A 25,175-nucleotide genomic window follows, 5' to 3' on the forward strand; every position below is an offset into this window, starting at 1 on the left:
AGTCCACATTCAATAATCTGATATCAATGCTAGACAGGTCTGCAGTACTTCAGGGCACTTTTGATGATAGATCAGCCTGTCTGGCTTATTAATGTGGCTTGGAGCACTGTCAATGGGGCCTGAGAGTCTTCCCACTCGGCTCCAAATAACCCTGCAAGTTAATGCCCTATTGGATAGGGGTAGTCTTGACTAAGAATAAGCAATCAGCATTCTACCAATGATGGTAAACAACATGATCTTAGTTAGTTAAACTCTAGCAGTACTTCTATAAACATTGGAGATCCAAGACCTTCACTCCTTCCTACCTGAGCCTAAAGCTCTGCCTAGCTAAGTGGGTGTTTTCCTGCAGGGAAAGAGTGTGCACACTGCATATTGGCCAGACAATCTCTATGGGTATGGATACATTAGGTGCTTGGTTTGGAGATTTGATGATGTGATTTTGCATGTAAAACTGAAAAACCAACAGGTTTTTGCATGGTTTCAATGACTTGTTCAATCTTAATAGTTACTGTTTAATTTTCAAAATCAGACAGAGTGTTATACAACTAAGTAGCTGATTACTCACAAAGAAAAAAAATCATTTCCTTAATGCTCCCTACTAAACAGTACCATAGCTAACTTTTAGACTGGACAAGTCTGAACACCACATCAGAACTGGCTCTACGAACCAGATAGTGCTCTGTGCACTGAAACCACTAAACAAGCTGCGTTGCAACAGGTGACACTGGCAGCAAATATACCACAAAGCATTATTAAAACCACAATATAATTCTGTGAAATATCACTGAATAATGCTGTCGCATTAAAGAAAGAGACTAATAAATAAAATTCAATTGTGCAAGATGGTGCTTTAATACTTGAATGTAGGCACATGGAGTGCATGATGAAATTTTGATATAATTTGAAAAGTTGAGAGGAATGCTGACCAGGCTTAACCTTAAACTTTTCATGGTCTTAACAACAGACTAGATACAATAATAACAGCACTGAGGTAACACCCTAAATGGATGTCACTCGCATTTGAAACCAACTCTGAAACCATCAGAAGCATTACAGATACACAGTGACACAACATTACAAAGTAGCGATTTACTGATGTGAAAGATTTAAAAAAAAACTATGAGACGACTAGATACTTGAAATAAAAGAAAAATGCTGGAAATGTTGAGCAGGTCAATCAGCATCTGACATTGCATTAAACTGGCTTGGCTATATTCTCAGATGCTGACTGACTTGCTTTGCACTGATTTTAATCAGTTTATTGTTGAAGTGACAATTTAGCCTCATATTACTTAACTAGAAAATTAAATCTGACTCAAGAATTGAACAGATTTTCCATGGAAAGTTTGATGTATTAAGTTTTTTGTGAGGCAATTTATGTTACTCAGGCATTTATTGAGAGGTGTTCTGAAATTGCCTTCCCCCTCCCAGAATGGAAAGTTTTCTATTCACCAATACCCAAAGAATCCATCTTTATTTCAATTGAATTGTACTTTGGATAATAAACAATTATAAGGATTGCCCAGCGACACAAGATAGAATTGAAATTAATTTGCATATTGTCCAAATTTTTTAAATCAATTGTTCTGACCAGCTGAGAAAGGGGTCTAGGGGTCCCCCTCAGCCTTCACCTGGTCTTACCATAAAGGGTTTAATTTTAAACATACCATTTTCTTGGCTCCTCCTTGGTGAATCCTTGTTCACTGCTTTCCAATTATAAGGCAAAGAAACTAATAAACAGGCTTTCTTAGGTTTAAAGAAGAAAGATGGAAATTTATTCAACTTAAACTCTAATTCAGTTAAAGCCTACGGATACACAATGTGCCAATGCTAGCATGCATACGTGATACACACATCCAGATAGAGACAGAACAGAGCAGAAGAAATAAAGCGGAAAAGTTTGAAGCAATCTCTGAAGAGGGTTTTTGTTGTTGTTCTTCAAGCTCACTGTAGAGTCCTTGATTGTAGGTAGATCTTGCTTTTTGTTGGGGCCCAGTAATTGTCTTAAACCTTGTTTGTTGAAGGAGACATTTTTCTCTTGGGGTTCGTGTGTCTTCAGCCGATTTGGAGTTCCTTGAGAAAGAGATGGGAGCAGACAGGAGAGGCTGTGGCGAGCCAGCCAGAAGAGGCTTTTCAGTCCAGCAGCAAACAGACACTCTCTGTCCAAACTCTCTGGCTAGTTCAAAAGACCCTGAACAGCCAGTTAGTCATGTGACCAGCTGGTCTGACCAGTCCTGGATTGCATCACCTTAGCAGTCTCTGGAATGCTCCTCTTACACACCGTACCTAGTGATCAAGGTCCATTGTGGGTTGAGCGTGTCAGAGAACAGTCCTTTCTCCTTCCAATCATTGTCTGTTAGTAGGCAAATGTTTTCTCCAGCCACGGCTGATCTGTTTAACAAGTCAGTTTCTCGCTCCAGCAAAAATTTAAAATCAATGTTCATGATAAAATTAATGTGCCTCATTCTTGGCAGGTGGGGGCCTAGCATGACACAATAAAGCTTCAAACAAATTGTAAACAACTGCAAAATGCATATGCTTATTTTGTAATAGTTTGTGCAAAAATAGATAACTGGAAATATAACTATTAGTAATTAGTGTCTCCAGCTAATGATTAATTGTCTGTATTAAATATACTGGTACAACAATCACAGTAGTACCACTGACTGTCATGCAACTTACCTTCAAAATAACAGTAGAGAGTACTGTACTGGTCGGAAGCAGTATTATAGCTCTTTAAAAAAATGTTAAAAATAGTTAAATTAGCTGCTCAACTTGTATGTGCATATTTCAAATTTGAAAATCCTTTTGTAAACTTATAAATTTCAGTAGTTTACTCAGCAATATAATCCTTGCAGTAATCTGATTTAGTCTGGAAAACAAATCCATCTGTAACATTTGAAACTTTTACAAAAAAGCAGTAGCAATTCTCCCTATTTCTGCAGTGTTGGGTGATTTTGTAGTTGACAGATTTCTCGTTTTATTTAAAGGTTCCAGAAAATTCACATTTGACAAACACTGACCAGAGTACTGAGTTACACAAATTGACCCACAAGTATTTTTCAACCAAGCAGAAATCTAAACATATTCTTTAGTGAGAAATCTGCTCAGTTTTCACAGCAGGCACTGAAATATAACCTCGGAAACACCAGCTACAAGTTCAACATCTCCAGAACAAAGCAGACCTCAGGATTGCACTGATAAACCAACTATTGAAACTTCCTAGTTTTCAAATAGGAATGAAATCTAAATAAAAAAAAAAATACACATTTAGATCTTAGAAACTGTTGAACGTTAGCAATGCAAATATTGATGGGCTGGTAGACTGACAAGTGAGCATTAAGAAGCTCCAATACATGCTAATTAAAATATGTAACAACATTTATGCATTTGCTGCATTATCTTATAAAATATATCCCAAAAAGGATTACAGATATCAAAAGAAGTGATACTGACAAGGCCACTAACTCCTCATACATTTAACAATGGAATTTGCCAAATCATGACAGTCGAAATGGTTTCATCTTGACGCTGTTGTTTGGATTTCTTGTTCAATCGTTTATGTCCCTGACCTCCAGATATGACCAGGACAGAATTCATCTTCATCTTCTTTGTCCTTTCATTGTCACTCTGTTTACCTTTACTTGAGAGACTGGAGTCATTCAAGAGCTCATAGATTGCACTGTCCTCAGGGCCATGCTCCAGTGAGATAGATTGATGGGACCAGGTCAGAGATCCTGTCGATGATGATACACTGCTGTGTCGTGCAACGGATACTGATGAATCGCCAAGCCAAACCCCTCTGTCTTTGTTAGTTGCATATGAAGAGTTTGCATATTCTGCTTGTGATCCAATATGGCCAGTCTTTTCTCCACCTTTTTCTTCTAGTGGAGATGACAGGCTTGTAAGTGATGACTTTTTGTTCATCATTGTGGCAGTGGCACTGGCTGTGGCCATAGTGAGAAATCTGACTGGACCACAGTGTGCATGGTAGGATACCATTCCCCTTCCTGCATGAAGAAAAAGGAACACTTGTGATGTTAAATAAATTCACATTCCAATGAAAGTAGAATACTTCAACATAACCAGAAATTGTGCTCAATTTTGGGTTAATTGATACCTATAAAAAGAAACTAGATTAACACCGGTTGATTCACATGGGAGTCAGGAAGAAAGATAGCATGCATGAGGGGGAAAGAGAGAGGGGGAGGGAGGGGGAGAGAGAGAGACACACACACAGACAGAGACAGACCGCGAGAGAGAGAGACTGAGTTGCCTTTTCTCATTCCAAGCACTGCTATGTCCTTGTATTATAAAAACAATTTTGATATGTACTGGGTCAGTATAGTCTAACAATGCACTTGAAAAACATAACATTTGAACTTTAAACAAAGTGCTTTATCAACTCAGCTGCAAAGCACTGTATTAATGAAATTATGAACTCAGAATATTGTTCCTCAGAAACCAATGTGCAAGATTTTCTAAGTGCAAATTTGATGCATTGAAAATTGAATAACATTTGCAGTAATGATCTTAAACAGAAGAAAATCATTAGTGGTTTATTTTGTTGCAAGTCAGTTAGAACAAGGTTGTCCAACCTTTTCGGGCGGAGAACCGCATTATGATTTTTGCTCGGCCCTGGGGGCCGGTGAGCAAATTTCAAAAGATAAAGGCATTAAAAATTTATCTGACTAATAAAAATGATAACAAATGTGCATTTTTGTGAATAAGCTTTAAACGAACAGACTAATTTATTGACTTACTTTCTCGTCACTATATTGAAAACTGATTTAGTGACATAGCCAGCATTGTTCTTGCTTGCATCAGTCAATCTCTGCCCGCACACTTGATGTAGCGAAGCAGAGTATCTTGATCTCTCTCCCCCTTTCTGTGTGTATGTGTCTCGTTCTCTCTTCCCCACCCCACCCCCTTCCTTCTAGGACTAGGGGACACAGATTGGAAGTTAGTGCAAGAGATGCAAGGGAAATATGAGGAAGGACTTTTTTACGCAGTGCGTGGTAATAACCTGCAACTCGCTGCCCACAAGGCTGGTGGAAGTGGAGATGATCAATGACTTCAAGAGGAGGTTGGATGGCCACCTAAGAGAAATAGACTTGCAGGGCTACGGGGATCGAGCCAGGGAGTGGGACTGACTGCAGCAAAGCTCCACGGAGAGCCGGCATGGGCTTTATAGACAGAATGGCCCCCTTCTGTGCTGCAAGTAAATGACTCTGACTCTCTCTCCCCCCTCACCTCTCTGTCTGTCTTCTCTCCCTCCTCTCTGTCGCTCTCCACCCACCCCCTCTCTGCATCTCTCCCCACTCTCTCCACCCCTCATATCTACAGTGTTCCCCGCTCAGTGTTCCCCACTCCCCACCCAGTGTTCCCTACTCTCTCTGTCCCGTCTCTGTCTATCTCCCCTCTCTCTCCTTCTCTGTCTCTTTCTGTTCCCCTCCCCTCTCTCTCTGTTCCCCCCCCTCTCTCTCCCTTTTGCTCTCTGTCCCTCTCTTGTCTCTTTCTGTTCCCCTCCCCTCTCTCTCCCACTCTCACACAGTTGCAGAGAGTGGAATGCTCAGCAGATGGTCAGTTAGTTCTTTCAAAAATCATCTCGCTGTCAGTTTCAAAACTGACAGCTGCTGACATTGGGAACAGCCGTTTCCCAACAGACTCGGGATTTTCCGGCGGGTATTTTTAACAAAAGGTCAGATCTGCAGGAAAAAGAAACCTTCAACCATAAAGGCAGATATAAATGGAGGATGATTGCCAATATAAGTTTTGGTGGAGAAAATCTGAGCTGCCAGGCTTTCAAAAGTTTAAAATAACCCCACCAAATTAGTTATAATAGGACCAAATATTTAACAATTTAAAAAAGGAAGAAATGTGTATTTTCTCCTGAATCTTTGACCTGCTAACAAAATCATGAGAATGTATAGCTTTGAAACTGGTGGTCTGTGAGAGTGCAATTTTGTTAGTGGCAAAAAAAAAAATCATATTGCACCTTTCCACAATGAACCCAACAACAAGATAACCCTTACAGGTTCATCACAGTCAGTTGCAAATAGAGAGCCTTCTGTATCCCCTGTAGGCTATGCAGACATCCATCACTGATACTCCCTCAACTAAGGCAGTATAGTAGCAGGACACATGCATCATCAGTATGGAGAAATACAAGGAGGAAAACACAGCTGCAAAACACATTAAACACAAGTACAGATAGCACTACACAATGTAATCAAGGTCACTTAAATTTAGCACATCTTGCTGCGTCCCATTTTTTCATTGTGTAGAAAACAAATCATCAGTTGTCCAAAAGCCAAAGAGATTGACTTTTGTGATGTCCCTTCTTGCACCAATGTGAGAGCACTGGTGACCTTCACTGATAATGCAGATGGCTCACTGCCATTGTAAGTATTCACAGACAAGATGGTACACCTCAGTTACAAACTTATATGCGAGCCTATGCTTCTTCATACATTGCCTCTCCATAAAGTTCAGGAAAATGAATTTACAACAGTACTTGAGCCAATACCTGCTGTGAGTCATGTACCTTATGTGATGTCCGTTTCAAGTCACCATTTCTTCTTCATGCTTCACCGTGATATATCCATCAATAGCATAACACACATGCATTTGGACAGAAAACCTCTCTGGGCTATTCACCACTTTCACTGCTGTGGTAATGCTTCAAAATCTTCCCCTTCATTAAGCTCACTAAATCCAAGTCTGACCTGAGGTCAAATTTGACTCTGACCTGGCTGTGTGAAATGCTTCATCATTAATAATCTTTAACAAAACCTTAAAAAAGCAGAAATTGCTCTTTTTAAAAAAAAAGTCCTTTGCACTTTTCTGATCTCTTTCTCGAGATGTTCAAATGCTAAGAGCAGTGCTAAACAAGGACAAATCATCTGTTGGTGCTTACTCCTGAAATCCCATCACTTTTTTCTCACATCTACTATTTTGTTGAGATTAGGAATGTTGGGAGCCATAATTCTTAGGAGTATAAACAAAGCCATCACTGACCGACACTCTGAATTAGGATTTGCATAAACTGCTTTAAATTTTCTTCTCCTGGGTTAGAGCATCATCTGAACATCCCAGGTCTGTGCTTTGTTCAAACACCTGTAAATGTAATTTGTTTTCTGTATGGTGGTCTCAGGATTTGCATATGTAATTGGGTCATTTTAGTGAAAAGTTGCACAAACATATTGATGCATTTATGTTCCAGTTTGCCTCTTTGAGCAAGCAGAATAACTCAGAATGGGTTTTTATAAACATTTACTTAAAAATTCAAGATGCAGAGGCGTGAATCAGCTAATATAAGAAACACTGTAAAGAATTGCTGGATGCAGCCCTGCACCTTATTGATTATTTAAGGTTACAATTACATCCCCTTTAATACAGCAGTTCTCCAGGGATCATTTCATTTTTGACAGGAGCAGATTTCAGAGATATTCAGCTAAATCCATGCTTTTAACAATCAAAAGAGAAAGGTGACCTTTTTTGACTGATGTTTCTTCTCAAACTCCATCGCTCCACTGGTCCATTTTGCTCTTCTAACATTATCACCAACATTAACTTTTATCCTCACCAAATCTTTAGGATCCTTCAGTTTAGCAAGATTTTCCTCCTATCATTTGGAAAATGCACATCCCAAATTTAGTTCTGTCCTGTGCCACCTCATCACTCTCCTATCCATAGTCAGCCTTTCCTTCCTGGAAATTTACTGTTCATCTCCTATTCAGGAAAGGTAATCTCTCAAACTCTTCAAGCTACCCTGTTATTTCTCTTATAGTCAACATTTTCTAAAGTTATATGTAAGTTGCTATTAACTCACAAATTATCCATTAACAGTTCTGAATTAATCCATGATCATCAGTATGGTTTTTGGCATGCTCACTTATTGGAAATTTCACTGCGTATGTCACACATCTCTGAAGCTTTGCTTGAAAAACTTAAATAAATTGTACACTGCACAATCTTTGACATGTACATGGCACTTCAAAACAAGTTACAGTCATATGACCTTCCACTGAAACTATATTTATACTAAACTAATTTTCTCTCAAATTATTGTGTGTGTGCTTTAGTACAGTGATGTCCAATATGAATCACTGACTAGCCACAGGTAAAGCTGTGGCGAAACTGTTTTAGCCGTACTGACTAATTTTAGTAGAAATCTCTCAAACATGATACAGGTAAACATATATTACATGTATATATATTTAACAAAGACTTATCAGCATTCCGTATCAAACTTTGCAGTCTTTATCTTTCTTAGAATTTGGAATTCTGGCATGAATGTATCAGACACGGTACATCTTAGTGCAGCATTTAGGTTTTTGTCCAGTAGTTTCAATTGGTATCAGCGTGCAGGCCCCCACCTGCCAAGAATGAGGCAGATTAATTTTGTCCCATGGACATTAAATTTCAAACTGTTGTTGAAGTGAAGAAAGGACTTGCTTTAAAAAATTGCCAGATCTTGGCTAGAAAGACATTTGCATATTAACAGACAGTGTTTGGAAAGGACAAAGGACCATTCCCTGACACATTCAACCCACAATGGACTTTTGATCACCAGACATTGAAGATGGGAAAGCTCGCATTCCAGGCTGACTGCTAAGATGAACGGACATGGTCAAACCAGCTAATCACATGACTAACCTGCTGAGCAACCTGAGTTTTTTGAATTTGTACAAACAGTTTGGGCAGAAAGCAGAATGCTCCTGGACTGAAGATCTCTCCTGGTTGACTTGCCACAGCCTGTCCAGTCTGCCTGCTCCCATCTCTTTCTCACAAGCCTCTGAATCCAATGAAGACATATGAACCCCAAGAGAGAAAAGTCTCCTACAGTGAACAAGGTTTAAGAAGAATACTGGGACCCAACAAAAAGTAAGATCTACTTACAAGCAATGACCCTACAGTGAGCTCGAAGACCCATAACGAAAACTCTTCAGCTATTGCCTCAAACTTTTCCACTTTATTTCTTCTGCTCTTTTCTGTCTCTATTTGCATATGTGTATTGCGTATTCATGCTGACGTGGGCACATTGTGTATCTGTAGGCGTCAACCGAATTAGAGCTTGAGTTTAAGTTGTATAAATTGCAACTTTTCTTTTTTTAAACCATGAAAGCCTGTTTGTGTTGGTTTCTTTGCCTTATAATTGGAAAACAGTGAACAAGGATTCACCAAGGGGGAGCTAAAAACACAATGTGTTTAAAATAAAACCCTGTTACAGTAAGACCAGGTGAAGACTGAAAGGGACCCCCATACCGCTTTCTACGTGGTCGTAACAGTATTCTGACTTCATCATAGTGATTTCTGAGAATGGTGACTCACACAAGATGGCCCAGACCAGCTCCTGTTCTCCATCCAGAACGTGATTGGACACTTAACTGGATTAGTTATTTTTTATTCATTAATCAAAATCTATGTGGCAATTAGCCACATGCGGTTGTTGGTACCATATTGTACAGCACTAGTTTAGTTGATTGATTATTTTATCCTGCATTAACTTAGGGCTCTGCCCTCTTTCCAAGCCCTGCCACCTCTTCATATCAATATCTTCTTTCATTTATTATTCAAGCCTATCTACTCCTTTATTGATTATTTCAACCTACAGTCACCAAGTTTCTTCAGACCTCATGACCTCAGAGAACAGAACTACCAGACACTTTCAAGTGTAATGACTAAATTTTAAACAATAGGTTAGGAACATAGGAGCAGGAGTCGACCATTCAGCTCATCGAGCCTGCTCCGCCATTCAATACGATCATGGCTGATCATCCACTTCAATGCCTTTTTCCCACACTATCCTCATATCCCTTTATGTCATTTTATTATAAAATCTGTCGATCTCTGCTTTAAATATACTCAAAGACTGAGCTTCCACAGCTCTCTGGGATAGAGAATTCCAAAGATTCACATCCCTCTGAGTCAAGAAATTTCTCCTCATCTATGTCCTAAGTGGCTTCCTCCTTATTTGCAGCACTGGAGGCCATTTTGTCTCACTTATAGGAGTCCAGAACTATTCCCACTGGACCAAGCTCTTCCCTTTGCTTCAAACACCGATCTCATCTTCACCCCCCAAAAATGCAATGGTTTCTAAAGGCTGGCTCGGGTCTGCAAACTAAACCCGACTCGAGCCCGACAGAACCACATCCGACCCGGCCCGAATCCTTTCAGTTTTATCCGCGCCCGACCCGACTCAACCATCAGTTAACCTACCTTCTGTTTTTCACTTTGTTGCTGATCTGCACAAGCTTAAAATAACTATTAAAAAACCTTTCTAGTCCAAAAATTACATTAACATTGGAGCCACTTACCTGAGGTTGCGATAGAGCGCGTCCGACCCGGCCTGACCCAAGACTGAATGCCGGACCCAGAAACGCGACCCGACCCGAACCCGACAGATGTCGTCCGCTCCCTTTGGGTTCGGGTCGGGTAGCCGGCCTTTAATGGTCTCTGCTGAAACCACCCTCTGTCGCAAAGCATTCCATACTCCAAAAACATGTTTCCTAACTCTTAGTAACGATTTTAATTTGATGACACCCTCACCACTGGCTTTCCAACCAGAGAGAATAATTTTTCCCAATTTATGATGAAAAACTGTTTGAAAATTCACTTGGCTATCTTTTCTCCAGTGGAAATAGCATCTTAAACCTTTCTCCCATTTCCCATTCAGGGCACCCTGCTGATGTGTCTACAACTCTCTATGGCTTTAATTTTTTTAATAATAGGAGCCAAAAACTGGACACAGTATCCTAACTTTGGCCTAACCACAGTTTTGTACAAATTATTCATGGCTTCTTTACTCTTATCCCTGTTTGAAAAACCAAAAACTTGGTTGCCTTTTTATAGCTTGATCTACCTGCACTCTGATACATTTAAGGAACTATCTGTTTGAACCCTACGTCCTTCTGTTGATCCACACCCAGTAGCTTTCCATTGAGTGTACATTCCCACACCCGTTTCTCCTCCCAAACTGCCTAACATCACACTTATCTACATTAAATTGCATCTGCTACCGGTCTGCCCATTCCACTAACCTATGTCCTCCTGAAGTCTTTTTATATTTTGCCTCACTGTTTGCAAAATTCCATTCTGTTGTAATATCAGCAAATTTCAGGATTGTGAGTCCCATGTCTAAAATCCAAATCATCTATATTCCCAATTGTTCTTTTACTCCCATATTAGTTATTTACTCTGCTTCATTTTCCAGAACATGCAATGTTTCTTTACTTAAATAAAAGCAAAATACTGCAGATGCTGGAAATCTGAAATAAAAGCAAGAAATGCTGGAAATACTCAGCAGGTCTGGCAGCATCTGTGGAGAGAGCAGCAGAGCTAACATTTCAGGTCAGTGACCCTTCATCAGAACTGGCAGAGGCTAGAAAGGTAATAGGTTTTAAGCAAGTAAAGTGGGGGTGGGGCAAGAGATAACTAAAGAGGTGTTGCTTGGACAAAGTCACAGAGAATAATTGACCAGAAGGTCATGGGGCAAAGGCAAACGGTATGTTAATGGTGTGGTGAAAGACAGAGAGGCTGTTAATGGACAGAAAAATGAACAGCCTGGCCCCGAGCACAAACATGAAAATAACAGTGGGTAGGCACAGTAGAAACAAATTAAACAAACTAAAATAAAATAAACACATAAAAAAGAAAAAATAACTAAAAATAAAACTTTACTTATTGGACTAGAAGTATACTCACTTAAAAAGCTTTCCAGAATGCATTCTGAATTTTCCACTTTGACAGCATGCAATACCATATTTCAGTTTATCTCAGGATTGTTAAAAGTTACCCAATATTATTATCCTGTGGTAATTATATATTTCGTCTGCAGATCTCTGCCTCTATCTCACCTCCATTACTTTGTGGTCTATAATGCATGCTGAAAACAGTACCATTTTCTTTTCTTTTTTATATAATGATATATGTATAGCAGATAACGCAACCCTAGCATAACCTTATGTTCTAGCGCTGTGATAGAATATTTTACCTACGCTATCACTCCACATTCCTCTTTCCTTTGCTATTGCTCCTAAAAATTTTACAATCAGGAATATTAAATTCCCAGTCTTGCCCAAACCTGTCACTTTTCCATGATAGTTTCTAGATCACATCCCTCCATAGCTAATAATGTTTCAAACTCTCTAGTTTTGTTTTGAATGGTCTGTGCATTCACATACATACGACTCAAGCCTTATTTCAATTATATTTTTCCTCAATCTTTTTTCTGAATTTCTCAATTAATGTTTTACCGCTCCATGCCCAATATTTATATCTTACTACCTCAAAGCCTCTTTCATTCCATTTCTCCTTTGATGGTATTTCTTGTTATTTATTGAACTGCTTTGCCTGTGCTGCGATGAGGGAGCAGTACCACAGGACAGGCGCGATGCCAATATCATCACCCTCTATAAGAACAAGGGAGACCGCGGTGACTGCAACAACTACCATGGAATCTCCCTGCTCAGCATAGTGGGGAATGTCTTCGCTCGAGTCGTTTTGAACAGACTCCAGAAGCTGGCTGAGTGTGTCTACCCTGAGGCACAGTGTGGCTTTCGAGCAGAGAGATTCACCATTGACATGCTGTTCTCCCTTCGCCAGCTACAGGAGAAATGCTGCAAACAACAGATGCCCCTCTACGTTGCTTTCATAGATCTCACCAAAGCCTTTGACCTCGTCAGCAGACATGGTCTCTTCAGACGACTAGCAAAGATCGGATGCCCAGCAAAGCTACTAGGTATCATCACCTCATTCCATGACAATATGAAAGGCACAATTCAGCATAGCGGCACCTCATCAGACCCCTTTCCTATCCAGAGTGGTGTGAAACAGGGCTGTGTTCTCGCACCTACACTGTTTGGGATCTTCTTCTCACTGCTGCTCTCACATGTGTTCAAGTCTTCAGAAGAAGGAATTTTTCTTCACACAATATCAGATGGCAGGTTATTCAAACTTGCCCTCTTAGAGCGAAGACCAAAGTATGGAAAGTTCTCATCAGGGAACTCCGCTTTCCTGACGATGCTGTATTAACATCTCACACAGAAGAGTGTCTGCAGAGACTCAGCGACAGGATTGCGACTGCCTGCAACGAATTTTGCCTAACCATCAGCCTCAAGAAAACGAACATCATGGGACAGGACATCAGAAATGCTCCATCCATCAATATCGGCGACCATGCTCTGGAAGTGGTTCAAGAGTTCACCTACCTAGGCTCAACTATCACCAGTAACCTGTCTCTCGATGCAGAAATCAACAAGCGCATGGGAAAGGTGTCCGCTGCTATATCCAGACTGGCCAAGAGGGTGTGGGAAAATGGCGCACTGACACGGAACACAAAAGTCCAAGTGTATCAGGCCTGTGTCCTTCGTACCTTGCTCTATGGCAGCGAGGCCTGGATAACGTATGTCAGCCAAGAGCAATGTCTCAGGTCATTCCATCTTCGCTGCCTCCGGAGAATCCTTGGCACAGGTGGCAGGACCGTATCTCCAACGCAGAAGTCCTCAAGGTGGCCAACATCCCCAGCATATACACCCTACTGAGCCAGCGGCGCTCGAGATGGCTTGGCCACGTGAGCCGCATCGAAGATGGCAGGATCCCCAAGGACGCATTGTACAGCGAGCTCGTCACTGGTATCAGACCCACCGGCCATCCATGTCTCCGCTTTAAAGACGTCTGCAAATGCGACATGAAGTCCTGTGACATTGACCACAAGTCGTGGGAGTCAGTTGTCAGTGATCACCAGAGCTGGTGGACAGCCATAAAGGCAGGGCTAAAGAGTGGGGAGTCGAAGCGACTTAGCAGTTGGCGGGAAAAAAGACAGAAGCGCAAGGAGAGAGCCAACTGTGACACAGCCCCGACAACCAATTTTATCTGCAGCGCCTGTGGAAGAGTCTGTCACTCTAGAATTGGCCTTTATAGCCACTCCAGGCGCTGCTCCACAAACCGCTGACCACCTCCAGGCGCTTACCCATTGTCTCTCGAGACAAGGAGGCCATGGAAAGATTGCAGCTCAGTACTCTGCTTCCACTCCCCTGCCATATTGGTTTACATCTTCCATCTTGCTCCATTTTAGTTCGGTTAAGTATAGGCTTTTCTTCTTTCAGATCTCATTTCAAATGTCCCAAGAATGTGAATTCTTCCCTCCTGCACCAGTCCTGCAGCCATGTGTATACTTGGCTAATTTCCTCTCCTTAACTAGATTATCGCACAGTGGCGCAGTGGTTTGCACCATAGCCTCACAGCTCCAGGGACCCGGGTTCGATTCTGGGTACTGCCTGTGTGGAGTTTGCAAGTTGTCCCAGTGTCTGTGTGGGTTTTCTCCGGGTGCTCCGGTTTCCTCCCACATGCCAAAGACTTGCAGGTTGATAGGTAAATTGGCCATTAGCAATTGCCCCTAGTATAGGTAGGTGGTAGGGAAATATAGGGACAGGTGGGGATATGGAATTAGTGTAGGATTAGTATAAATGGGTGGTTGATGGTCGGCACAGACTCGGTGGGCCGGTGGGCCTGTTTCAGTGCTGTATCTCTAAACTAAACTAAACTAAATTACCGCCCTTATCATTATGTTTTTCAATCACGTGCCAACGCCCTTCGCTATGTCCCAACCCAGAGATGTCAACACAAAATCTAGATTGCCACTCCAATGCAATACTGAGGTGCCGTCTTTTGGTTGAGATGTTAAACCAAGGCTCCAGCTGTTCTCTCAGGTGGACTTAAAAGATCAAGTTGCACTATTTCAAAGAAGAGCAGGAGCTAATTCTAGTGTCCTGGCCAATATTTGTTCCTCAATCAACATCACCAAAAAAACAGATTATCTAGTCATTATCACATTGCTGTTTGTGGAAGCTTGCTGTGTGCAAATTGGCTGCTGCAATAGTCACTACACTTCAAAAGTTCTTCATTGGCTATAAAGTGCTTTGGGAAGTTCTGAGGTCATGAAAAGCGCCATATAAATGCATGTCTTTCCTTCAATTTCCTCTTCAATATCGCAAACATACTTCCACTTAACCTTTGGCTGCCTCACCTTGTCCAACCAGAAGTTGTTACATGCATTCTGTGATGTCCTTCACCCTGGCACCAGGGAGACAACATATCATTTGGATCTCCTGTTCATGAATGCAAAAAAGGCAGTCTATTCCACCATTTCTCCCCAGTCCTCCTGTCTCCCTTGGGTAATGCCTTAATCTGTAGTGCTACAATATTGCTCAGAGCTCCCCTTGAGTCACTCTTCACCTCCTACTTATCCAACACTCGTTTCTATTGGGCAGTAACTTGGGGATTTTCTGCACCCGACAGTCCCATGTCTCTCTGTTCCTCCAGCGGATGAGACATCCACTTCTCTCTTTCTCTACTGTATCTATGTCCTGAACTTTATAGCTTTGCTTTTTGGATGACCAAATTCTGGCAATCATGATCTAAAGCTCCCACATCTTTTCTGATGCTGGAAACCATATTGTGTCTGTGCCTTTAACAACAAGTGTAATTAGCCATAGAAAGTATTATCATGTTCCCCTGTTCTGATGTAGAAAATGATATACAGGTATTACTGATATCACTAAATACAGCTGTAAGTTTAAGACTCTCTCATCTATTGCAGGCAGATAGTTTCGCTCCACTCTTGATTATTTACAGGGTTCTGTTCTTTTTTGAAGGAGACGGTTTGTCTGCCAGGAACCCATTTAAAGAGGAGACAAGAATGGAATTTTGTGTGTGTAAAGATCAATAAAAGTTATTTTATTAAATTACAAACCAACAAAGATTGAGCAAAATATTTTTCTTGGTTTTTATATGTAGAGGGAAATAACTCTGGGCATTCCAAATCTGATTTTGATGATTTTTAAAAAAAATGTAGTGTCTGTTCTTCATTTCAATAATTGTTTTACTCCAAATGGTTCTTATTTTTATGCATGCCTCTTTTAATCCACACATCTGCAGGATTTGAGGTCAAAATCCTGGAACTCTATTGAACAGCACTTTGGGAGTACCTTCACCACATGGACTGCAGCAGTTTAAGAAGGCGCCTCACCTACAACGCTCCCCTTTTGTTTTTTGGAGTGTGTGGGTGCTCTATTTAAATGCGCGCCTAATTTAAAATTCTTTGCACGGCCCGCAAGCGCAGGAATTTAAAGGGGTCGACTTGTGTGCAGCCTGCGCAGGCACTTCCAGGTCACTGTGTGACCGTACAACTTAGAGGGAACATTGCGGACCACCATTTTCTCCATGGCAATTAAGGATGGACAATAAACGCTGGCTTTGTTAGTGATGCCCACATCCCATGAATTAATAAAAAAACCATTATTTTCAATGATTACAAAAATAGGTTTCTCACCTGTAACTTTAGGTATTCCTTGCAGTCGAGGAACTGGCAGAGCTACAATGATACCCAGGTTGGTTCCAACTAACAGTAAACCATGACACACTAGGAGACTGGTCACAGTAATCCGCTGCTGTCCTGGAACATCAGACAAAAACAAACACGCAGATGTTAAATCAAATATAAGATTACGGTGGAACTGCATTAACTGCACTCCTATTATCCACCATCCTAACTCCCAATATTTTCACAGGACAAAAGCATTACATGAAAGAACTCATTGTGCAGCTTCTATTGTTATTGATTGGTCTATTCTTGGTGACTAAAACTACATTTTGTTTTATTATTTGTATTTTTCCTGCTATCACAGTTTCCTAAATTACTGTAGTGACTACACTTCAAAAAGTACTTCATTGGCTGTAAAGTGCTTTGGCGACGTCTTGAGGTTGTGAGAAGTGTTATATAAATGCACATTATTTCTCTAATTTACTTGTCTGTCCTTGGAGCACTGCCATATCATTGAGGTAAGGCCAAAATGTTGGTATTTTTGATTGTCCACTGGGGCTTGTGGCCTCCCATTTTGATGCAAAATTTTTGCAATTATCTAGATCACGTTTTCAACTGATTGGCTCAAATTCTGTATATGTAAGAGACTTAGCAGTTGGCAGGAAAAAAGACAGAAGCGCAAGGCGAGAGCCAACTGTGTAACAGCCCCTACAACCAATTTTATCTGCAGCACCTGTGGAAGAGTCTGTCACTCTAGAATTGGCTTTTACAGCCACTCCAGGTGCTGCTTCACAAACCACCTACCACCTCCAGGCACTTACCCATTGTCTCTCGAGACAAGGAGGCCAAAGAAGAAGAAGAATATAGCAACAAACCATGACTGAAGAAGTAGGAATGTATGAATCAAAAGTGAGAAAAACATGCAGATAAAATTCCAATAAAGAACTAAGTACATGTAAATACAGCAAATGAAACATGGTTGGACAGCAGTCATGGGTGGATGAATTTGTTTTAGTAGTTTTTTCCCCAATATTCATATAGTTTACTTAAATAATTTGCCTAAGAAGTCACTGTGACTGGTAAGAGAGCAGTGTAATCCTTAATTTAGCATGAACAATTTCACAACAGATCATCTGGCATATTCAAAATTTGACCGGGGAAGACCAAGTAAAATATCCAAGATTGCAGATATTAAGGAAATAGGACTCGGGTCAAATAATGAGCAACAATGCAAGGAGTTTCAAAAGAATTACATCTTTTAACAAAGAGGACAAAACTATTCAATGGGGATAAGTTGCAAACGGTTAATCTAGAGTATGTAACCGTAAGATGTGAACTACATTATAAATGCAACAATGCTAATGGGAATGGTAGCATACTGGTAATGTTACCAGGACTAATGCTTCGAAGACACAAGTTCAAATCCCACCACAGCAGCTGGGGGAATTTAAATTCAGTTAATAAATCTGGAATAAATGCTAGTCTCATTAATGATGATCATGAAACTACTGGATTGTTTTAAAAATCCATCTGGGTCACTAATGTCCTACAGGGGCATGAAACTATTTCGAAGAAGAGAAAGGGAGTTATCCCCGGTGTCATGGCCAATATTTATTCCTCAATCAACATCACAAAAATAGATTATCTGGTCATCACCACATAGCTGTTCATGGCATCTTGCTGTGTGAAAATTGGTTGCTCCATTTCCTACATTACAACAGTGATGACACTTCAAAAAAAAAGTGGGGCTCAAATTCAATCGTACGAAGGCCAGCGCGCCTCACCTGACTGGGTGTACCACCCACTACTGATAAGGTAGTATCCTGATTCCGCTCAAAAAGTGGAGACTTTTGGCGTTTTGAATTCTCCCACTTTACCTTGATGAAGGCAACCCTCCCGACGATGGTTGAGGTCTTTGCTTCTGCCATTTTCCTGCTGGACTTACGGCAGAACTGCCAGAAATTTCAGCCCCTATATATCAAGGCAGCAGAATCCTAACATCATATATATTTATTATTACAAATTTATCATTTGCTAATGTACTAACAAGTGCCTTCTGTAGTGTTTCTTAGGAGAACCTCTATATTTTCCTGTTTGGAGAAAGATGTGAAATGTCACTAAAGACATTTGAGGAAATACATAGTGCTCTAAATGGACTGTGTGAACTGGGGAAGTGTGGGGATGGTACAAAGGAACTCAATGTCCTATGAGCTGAGGAGGGCAATGAGGAGAGAAAGTGCCATTCAGTGCATGGAAAAAGGAAGAACTGGATCACTGAGCAGGAGGCTGTACAAAGATTCTAAAGGCATGGCTAATACTGTAAGTGTAATGTAGCACATAGTTTAACTTCAGCGGAGAAAAAGGCCAAAAGCAATTTCTCAATATTTTTTTTTTCTTTGGGATCTAAACGAGAGATACTTCCAGAGGGGTCAGTAAATTATCTGCAGATATGTGTGCATTCTTTAGTTTCACAATTGAAAATAAAATGTATCCATTGCATACTACACATACACATGTATATTTGCCGCTGAAATTTTTTTTTACTCTTTCACCAATGGTATGTTTAAGAATATAAAGGAAAGGAAATGGTCATTTGGCCCATCAAAGCTCATAATAAGGGTTCTCAAACCATAAGCAGTTTGAACATCCTAATGTTGTTGTCTCTACCTCTCAGGTGGGTCATTTCAAACTTCTATTACTCTTTTCAGTAAAGCACTTGACCGAGTGGAGCATCAAGAAACCCTCGTAAAATTGAAGTCAATAGGAATCAAGGGGAAAACTCTCCACTGGTTGGAGTCCTACCGAGCACAAAGGAAGATGGTTTGAGCTTTAAATATCCTTTCTCATAATCCACCCTCTTTACATATCCAAGTTTTTATCTTCAAAAGCAAACCACGCAACAAAAGATGAAAACCAGACATACAGTACCAGTAGTCACACAAGGATGGTAATGTAGTGCTAGATGATTAAATTAGCTTAACACAACAGGAAGCAGTACATATTTCACAGATCGAAGGAAATTTGGAAGGCAGGAAACATCTGCAACTGAAATGCCAACATTTTGTTACTCCACAGTCTGATGGAAAAAAAAACTATAAAATAACTTTCAGAGCATTCATATCTGAAATGAAATTATGGTTCCACTGAGACGTAATATATAATCTCATTAACAGAATGATATGGCAAATGAACTAGGTTTCATGACTCTCTTAATACCTTATTATAGGTGAGGTAGTGTTGCACAATCTGAAGCCTCGCCCAGGATCTGAACACAACTGATCCTCACGCACTTCTGCACAATTTCTAAGTGAGATGAACAGATTTCCAGATCAGACATCTGCTGTATAATCCCTTCCCTGATACTAATACATGGGGATCCATGGAACAAGAATAGACCATTAACTTATCAAACCTTTTCCACAGGAAGTGTACAGACTTCTCTATCAGTCACTCTACCCACTCTAATTTTGAAGAAAGGCCGTTATAAAGTTTATCTCTGTTCTGTATTACCAATAAAGATAAATCAGGCAAGACTCCAGATTATCTACTAAACACCACATCCTACACTGCTGATTCTTTCGTCAACTGACTTCCTTAGCAAAACATTTTCATGATCCCAGCTGCATAGAATCACCATCTTCTGCACAGTTTTCATTTAACGAACCTAATCCTTATAAACCTGAATCTCATTCCTAACTAAATATTTAGACAGTTTTTTTGTTAAGAAAAGGCAGAAGTCAACACAGCCTTAAGACTCCACTCCCCTTTATAGATAGTACTATATGGAACAGCTTCACATGTAAAACACTGCAAAAGGAAACGCCAATAAGTATCTCATGGATTTTCTTTTGAAATATAGAAATACTGGACTGGTTGGTGTGGTGGGTTAGACACATCTTTGGAGCCAACATTCAAATTCTCCTCCATCTGTCTGGCTGAAAGACTCCTTTGTCTTCTCCTCTTCTTAGGCAGTCCCTCAGGATCAAGGATGACTTTCTTCCACTCCATGGTTGTGGGTCCTTAGATGACTGAATAGTCCAATTCTGGATCCGCACACTCTGCCACAGGTGGGGCAGGTGGTGTTTGGTGAGGCAAGTGAATGGGATGTTCGAATTTCCGAATGCTCCTTCCATTGCTTGCATTTGGTCACTGCTTGGGCATGTTGACGTTGTTCAAACTGGCCAGCACCTTCGCGGATGCTTCTTCTCTATTTTGGGCAGTCTTGGGCAAGAGATTCCCACGAATCAGTGTAGATGTCACATTATTTCAGGGCGGCTTTAAGGACATCCTTAGCATATCCTCTGCCCTCCTGGTAGCCTCTTGCCGTGACGGTTCTCAGAGCAGAAAGCTTGTTTTGGGAGTCTTGTGTCAGGCATGAGGACAATGTGGCTTTCCCAACGTAACTGACTAGCCATGACCAGTGTCTCAATACTGGGGATGTTGGCCATGACAGAGGACACTGATATTGGAGCGTCTATCCTGCCACTGAATTTGCAGGATCTTATGGAGACACAGCTGCTGATATCGCTCCAGGACTTTGAGATGTCTGCTGTACAGTGTCCATGTTTCCGACGCATACGAGGGGGCAGGTAACAGTGCAGCCCTGTAGACCATGAGCTTGGTACCAGGTTTGAGGTCTTTTTCATCAAACACCCTTTTCTTCAGACGACTGAAGGCTGCGCTGGCACACTGGAGGCGATGCTGAGTTTCATCGTCAATGTTTGCCCTTGCTGAGAGGAAGCTTTCAAGGTATGGGAAGTGATCAACATTTTCCAGCTGTTCTCCGTGGCTCTTGATAGTCGGGGGGCAGTGTTGAGCTGCGGCAGCGGGCTGGTAGAGGAGCTTGGTCTCCAGATTTTTAGCTTAAGGCCCATTCTTTCAAATGCCTCCATGAAGGCATCAATAAAGGTTTGAAGCTCGGCCTCTGATTGTCTGCATACGCAAGCGTGGTCACCATACTGCAGCTCGATGACAGAGGTTGGAGTGGCCTTGGTTCTGGACTGGAGGCGACATAGGTTAAATAGTTCGCCACTCGTCCTGTAGAGTAGATCTACTCCGACAGGGAACTTCATGGAGATGAAGTGGAGTGTTGCGGCAAGTAAGATGGAAAAAAGCGTTGGTGCGATGACACAGCCTTGCTCGACTCCAGTTTGCACTCAGATTGGGTCAGTGGCAGGTCCATTAGCAAGGATTACAGCTTGTATGTCGTCATGCAGCAGGCGGAGGATGACGATGTATTTCTCCAGGCAGCCAAATTTGAGGAGGGTGTTCCATAATCCCTCCAGGTTGATAGAGTCGAAGACCTTTGTGACGTCAAAGAAGGCCATGTATAAAGGTTGCTGCTGCTCCCTACATTTTTCTTGGAGTTGTCTTGCTGTGAAGTTCATGTCCACTGTGCCTCTTGATGGACGGAATCCACATTGTGATTCCGGTAGGAGCTCTTCAGCCATGGGGAAGAGGCGGTTGAGAAGGACACTTGCAATGACCTTCCCTGTGGCGGACAGCAGGATACCCCTCTGTAGTTACCACTGTCGGCCTTGCCACCTTTTTTGAAGATCGTCACAATTACAGCGTCTCGCAGATCCCCTGGCATGCTCTCCTCCTTCCGGGTGAGGAAGATGAGACCATGTATGTGTGTCAGGAGTGCCTCCACTCCATATTTTAGAATTTCGGTGGGAATTCCGTCTATGCTGGCGGCCTTATTTTTTTTTAGCTGTTGGATGGCCTTTTTGATCTCATGTCGGGCTGGGGTTGCGCTGAGGTCGCGGTGGGTAGCATGATGTGGAAAGTGGTCAAGGTCACTCGAATCAAGGATTGAGTCGCAATTGAAGAGATCTTCGAAGTGCTCCTTCCAATGAGTGCTGACTGCTTCTCTGTCCTTGATCAGCGCCACTCCATTCTTTGCTCTCTGGGCTAGGTACTTGGGCCGTAAATGGTCTTGACTGCGCTGAAGAATCCACGCATGTCGTGGCTGTCAGTGAGTTGCTGTGCTTCCTGCGCTCCTTTGTAAAATGAGATTAGCTAGTGTTATCTGTAAACTGCGTCTAATGCAACAGTAACTGACAATCTCACTCCGGAATCACAGGATGGGGTGGGGAATGAAAAAAAATGACAATCATTTACATCAAATATTTGGACCCAGAAACTCACTCAAGGGGAACTTAAAACTCACTGGGTAGGGCAGTCAAGTTTGAGGAGACAGCTGATGGCCTACAAAACAAACTAGATAAACACTGTATATGAGCAGAAGAGTAGTAGATTAAATTTAATATGATTAAGTGCAAGACACTGAAGGCTGGAAGAAAAAATGGGCATCATGTGCAATCAACGATGGTGAACTAAGAATGAAGTTGAAAGATATCAAGGGGATTCAGTGGATTCAGCAACTTTCCCCTCCAGTCACAGTGAACTCAGCGACTTTCCCCTCCAGTCACAGTGAACCCAGCGACTTTCCCCTCCAGTCACAGTGAACCCAGCGACTTTCCCCTCCAGTCACAGTGAACTCAGCGACTTTCCCCTCCAGTCACAGTGAACTCAGCGACTTTCCCCTCCAGTCACAGTGAACTCAGCGACTTTCCCCTCCAGCCAGAGTGAACTCAGCGACTTTCCCCTCCAGTCATGATGCAGCAACAATCGATACAGTAGGTAGAATGCTGCATTATATTTCTAAATCAGGAAAGTATAAGTCAGAGAACGCCACGGTAAAACCATACAGCTCCTTGATCTGACCACACTTTGAGTATTTTATCTAGTTTGGTCACTAGAAGTAAACATAAAGCCCCAGAGGTAGTACACAGAAGAACCAAGAGGCTGATCCCTGAAGACAGGGAACTGGAATATGGGGAAAGAACTGGGAAACTTAGGCTCTTTAGTTTATAAATACAGTAAACAAGAGCAGACCTTAAAGTGTTGCACAGGATATCAAAGAATAGAGAAAAAGGTAAACCAAATCATTATTTGAAGGCAAGCCATTGGATCAAACAAGTAAACAAAAAAGCATATTTGGGACAGGTCTCGGAATTAACACCTGTAGTGAACTTCAAGATAAGGTAGTGGTACAGCTGCTGGGAATAATGTAAGAGACAGTCTAATGCTGTATTTTTTTCCCCCCTGGATGGATGACCTAAGTTAGGCTAAATGGCCTTCCAAACTGAATTTGAGATGTAGCAGGAGGTGTTCTTCTGAGGATGAGATTAATTTTTAGACCAGAGGGAAAAGGAAGCTTTAAACATCAGACCTTATTATAGTGTATCTAACCTAGGAGTGCTTAATGCAGTGGAGTAGTTTAAATTTTTTTTTAATGCAAATAGCTGGAGGACAGAAGCTGCTCTGAAAACTCTCTGCTCCTTTCAGAAGCCTAAAATATAACTAGTGTTAATTTATTTTAAAAGCTACAAAAATACTACTGCAGTCTTCAAAAAGCTAAGAACAAAAATACTCCCCAATAGAATTGATTTACACTGAAAGTATGTGCATCACATCTGAAAATAACGAAGGACATTAGAACTCTTGATCTTAAATCAGTCAAGGATACTGCTCATCAGCACCGCCTGTTAAACACTATGCTCCTTCAGTTTATCCTCAACGTAATAGCAGATAGTACAAAGGTTTGTATAACTAGATCCTAATGGTAAATTTGATGTACTGTAAAATGGGCTACTTTACATCGTACATTTAAATTTAATCACAATATGAATGAATTTCATACTTTGTTCAGTGTGACTTACTGTACCATCTAGAATAAATTGAAGAGCAGAAATATCATCACTGGAATAATCAGAAACCCGGGTAACTCTGACTCACTGCACTGGTGTATCAAGATGGCATGTCGTGCTGCACTGAAAGAAAGCTTAACCTCCAGCTCCTCATATTACAAGTTCTTAATTTCAGCTAATTCATCAAAGTGGAGCAAAGACTGAAAGGTCAGTCCTTGCTGCCACATTCTTGTTCATTTTCTGCAGGCTAATTATACAGTGATACCGTCAGTGGAATAAGAACAGGTACAACAGTAAATTCACAAGATGTGTGTCATCAAAATGATCTCAAATCCCGAGAACATTTTGGAAAAGTGGGATGGAGGGAGGAAGAGTAACATAGAAACAGGCTTCATTGTTTTCATTTTCTCAGTGATGAAACTTGGGTTGCATGAAAATTTAATCAGCAAAAACAAATGAATTATATTGAACTACAGAATTCATAAAAGCAAATTGGAAGTGAGATCGAAAACAACACAGAGTCCATTTGTTTAGTATAGTAATCCAAATTGAAACTGTGGGCAGGATTTTCCCTGGAGGCTTCTGAACCCCACCATCAGGGTCAAACGTGGGTCCGAAGCCGGCACTATGTCGCAAACAGTCCCTCAATGTGATTTTCCCTGGAGTGGCCAATCAGAGGGCTTGCCGTCCAATTAAGGGTGGCAGATGGGCTCTTAAAGTTGGAGGGCCAATCAGAGGCCTTCTAGCTTGAAAGCAGCAGCAGGCTGCCAGCGCAACTAAGTGAGAGAGAGGGCACTTCAAAATGGAGACGGCCTCTCTCCGAAGGTTTTAAATTTGAAAGAAGTGGCCTTTGCAGCTGGGCCACCACTGCGTGGGGGAACCTCTCCTTAGGGCAGCCTGCGGCTACTGCTGCACCCAGGCAGGCTGGGAGGGTGTCTAATCTTGTCTGGAGCACTGGTCCCGCCCCAAGTCTGCCACTGGGAGGCCACCTCCAGGCAGCTAAACTGGCCCCCGTCGTGGCCGGGAACCTGGAGGGCGACTGGAAAATCCCAATAAGTCTGCTTCAATAGGGCCTTAAATGGCAGTTAATTATTTAATAGGCTATACACTGCATGCAGGTAGGTAGCCTTGCC

The 25,175-nt window shown here is 41.5% G+C and overlaps 1 protein-coding gene across 3 annotated transcripts in view; it reads right to left on the reverse strand.

Moving 5' to 3' along the window:
* Positions 1 to 828: 828 nt before the first annotated feature.
* The window catches only part of arhgef10 (Rho guanine nucleotide exchange factor (GEF) 10), a 346,362-nt gene continuing 322,015 nt past the window's right edge, over positions 829 to 25,175 (reverse strand). For all 3 annotated transcript variants that reach the window (XM_068021752.1, XM_068021735.1, XM_068021744.1), the window contains 2 exons: positions 16,337 to 16,459; positions 829 to 4,010 (listed from right to left, as the gene is read on the reverse strand). In XM_068021752.1, coding sequence (XP_067877853.1) covers positions 3,472 to 4,010; positions 16,337 to 16,459 — 662 coding nt within the window. In that variant the 3' untranslated portion in view covers positions 829 to 3,471. The remainder of the gene's footprint in view (positions 4,011 to 16,336; positions 16,460 to 25,175) is intronic.

This window comes from Heterodontus francisci, chromosome 3, assembly GCF_036365525.1.
Source record: "Heterodontus francisci isolate sHetFra1 chromosome 3, sHetFra1.hap1, whole genome shotgun sequence".
In the NCBI taxonomy this organism is placed as follows: domain Eukaryota; kingdom Metazoa; phylum Chordata; class Chondrichthyes; order Heterodontiformes; family Heterodontidae; genus Heterodontus; species Heterodontus francisci.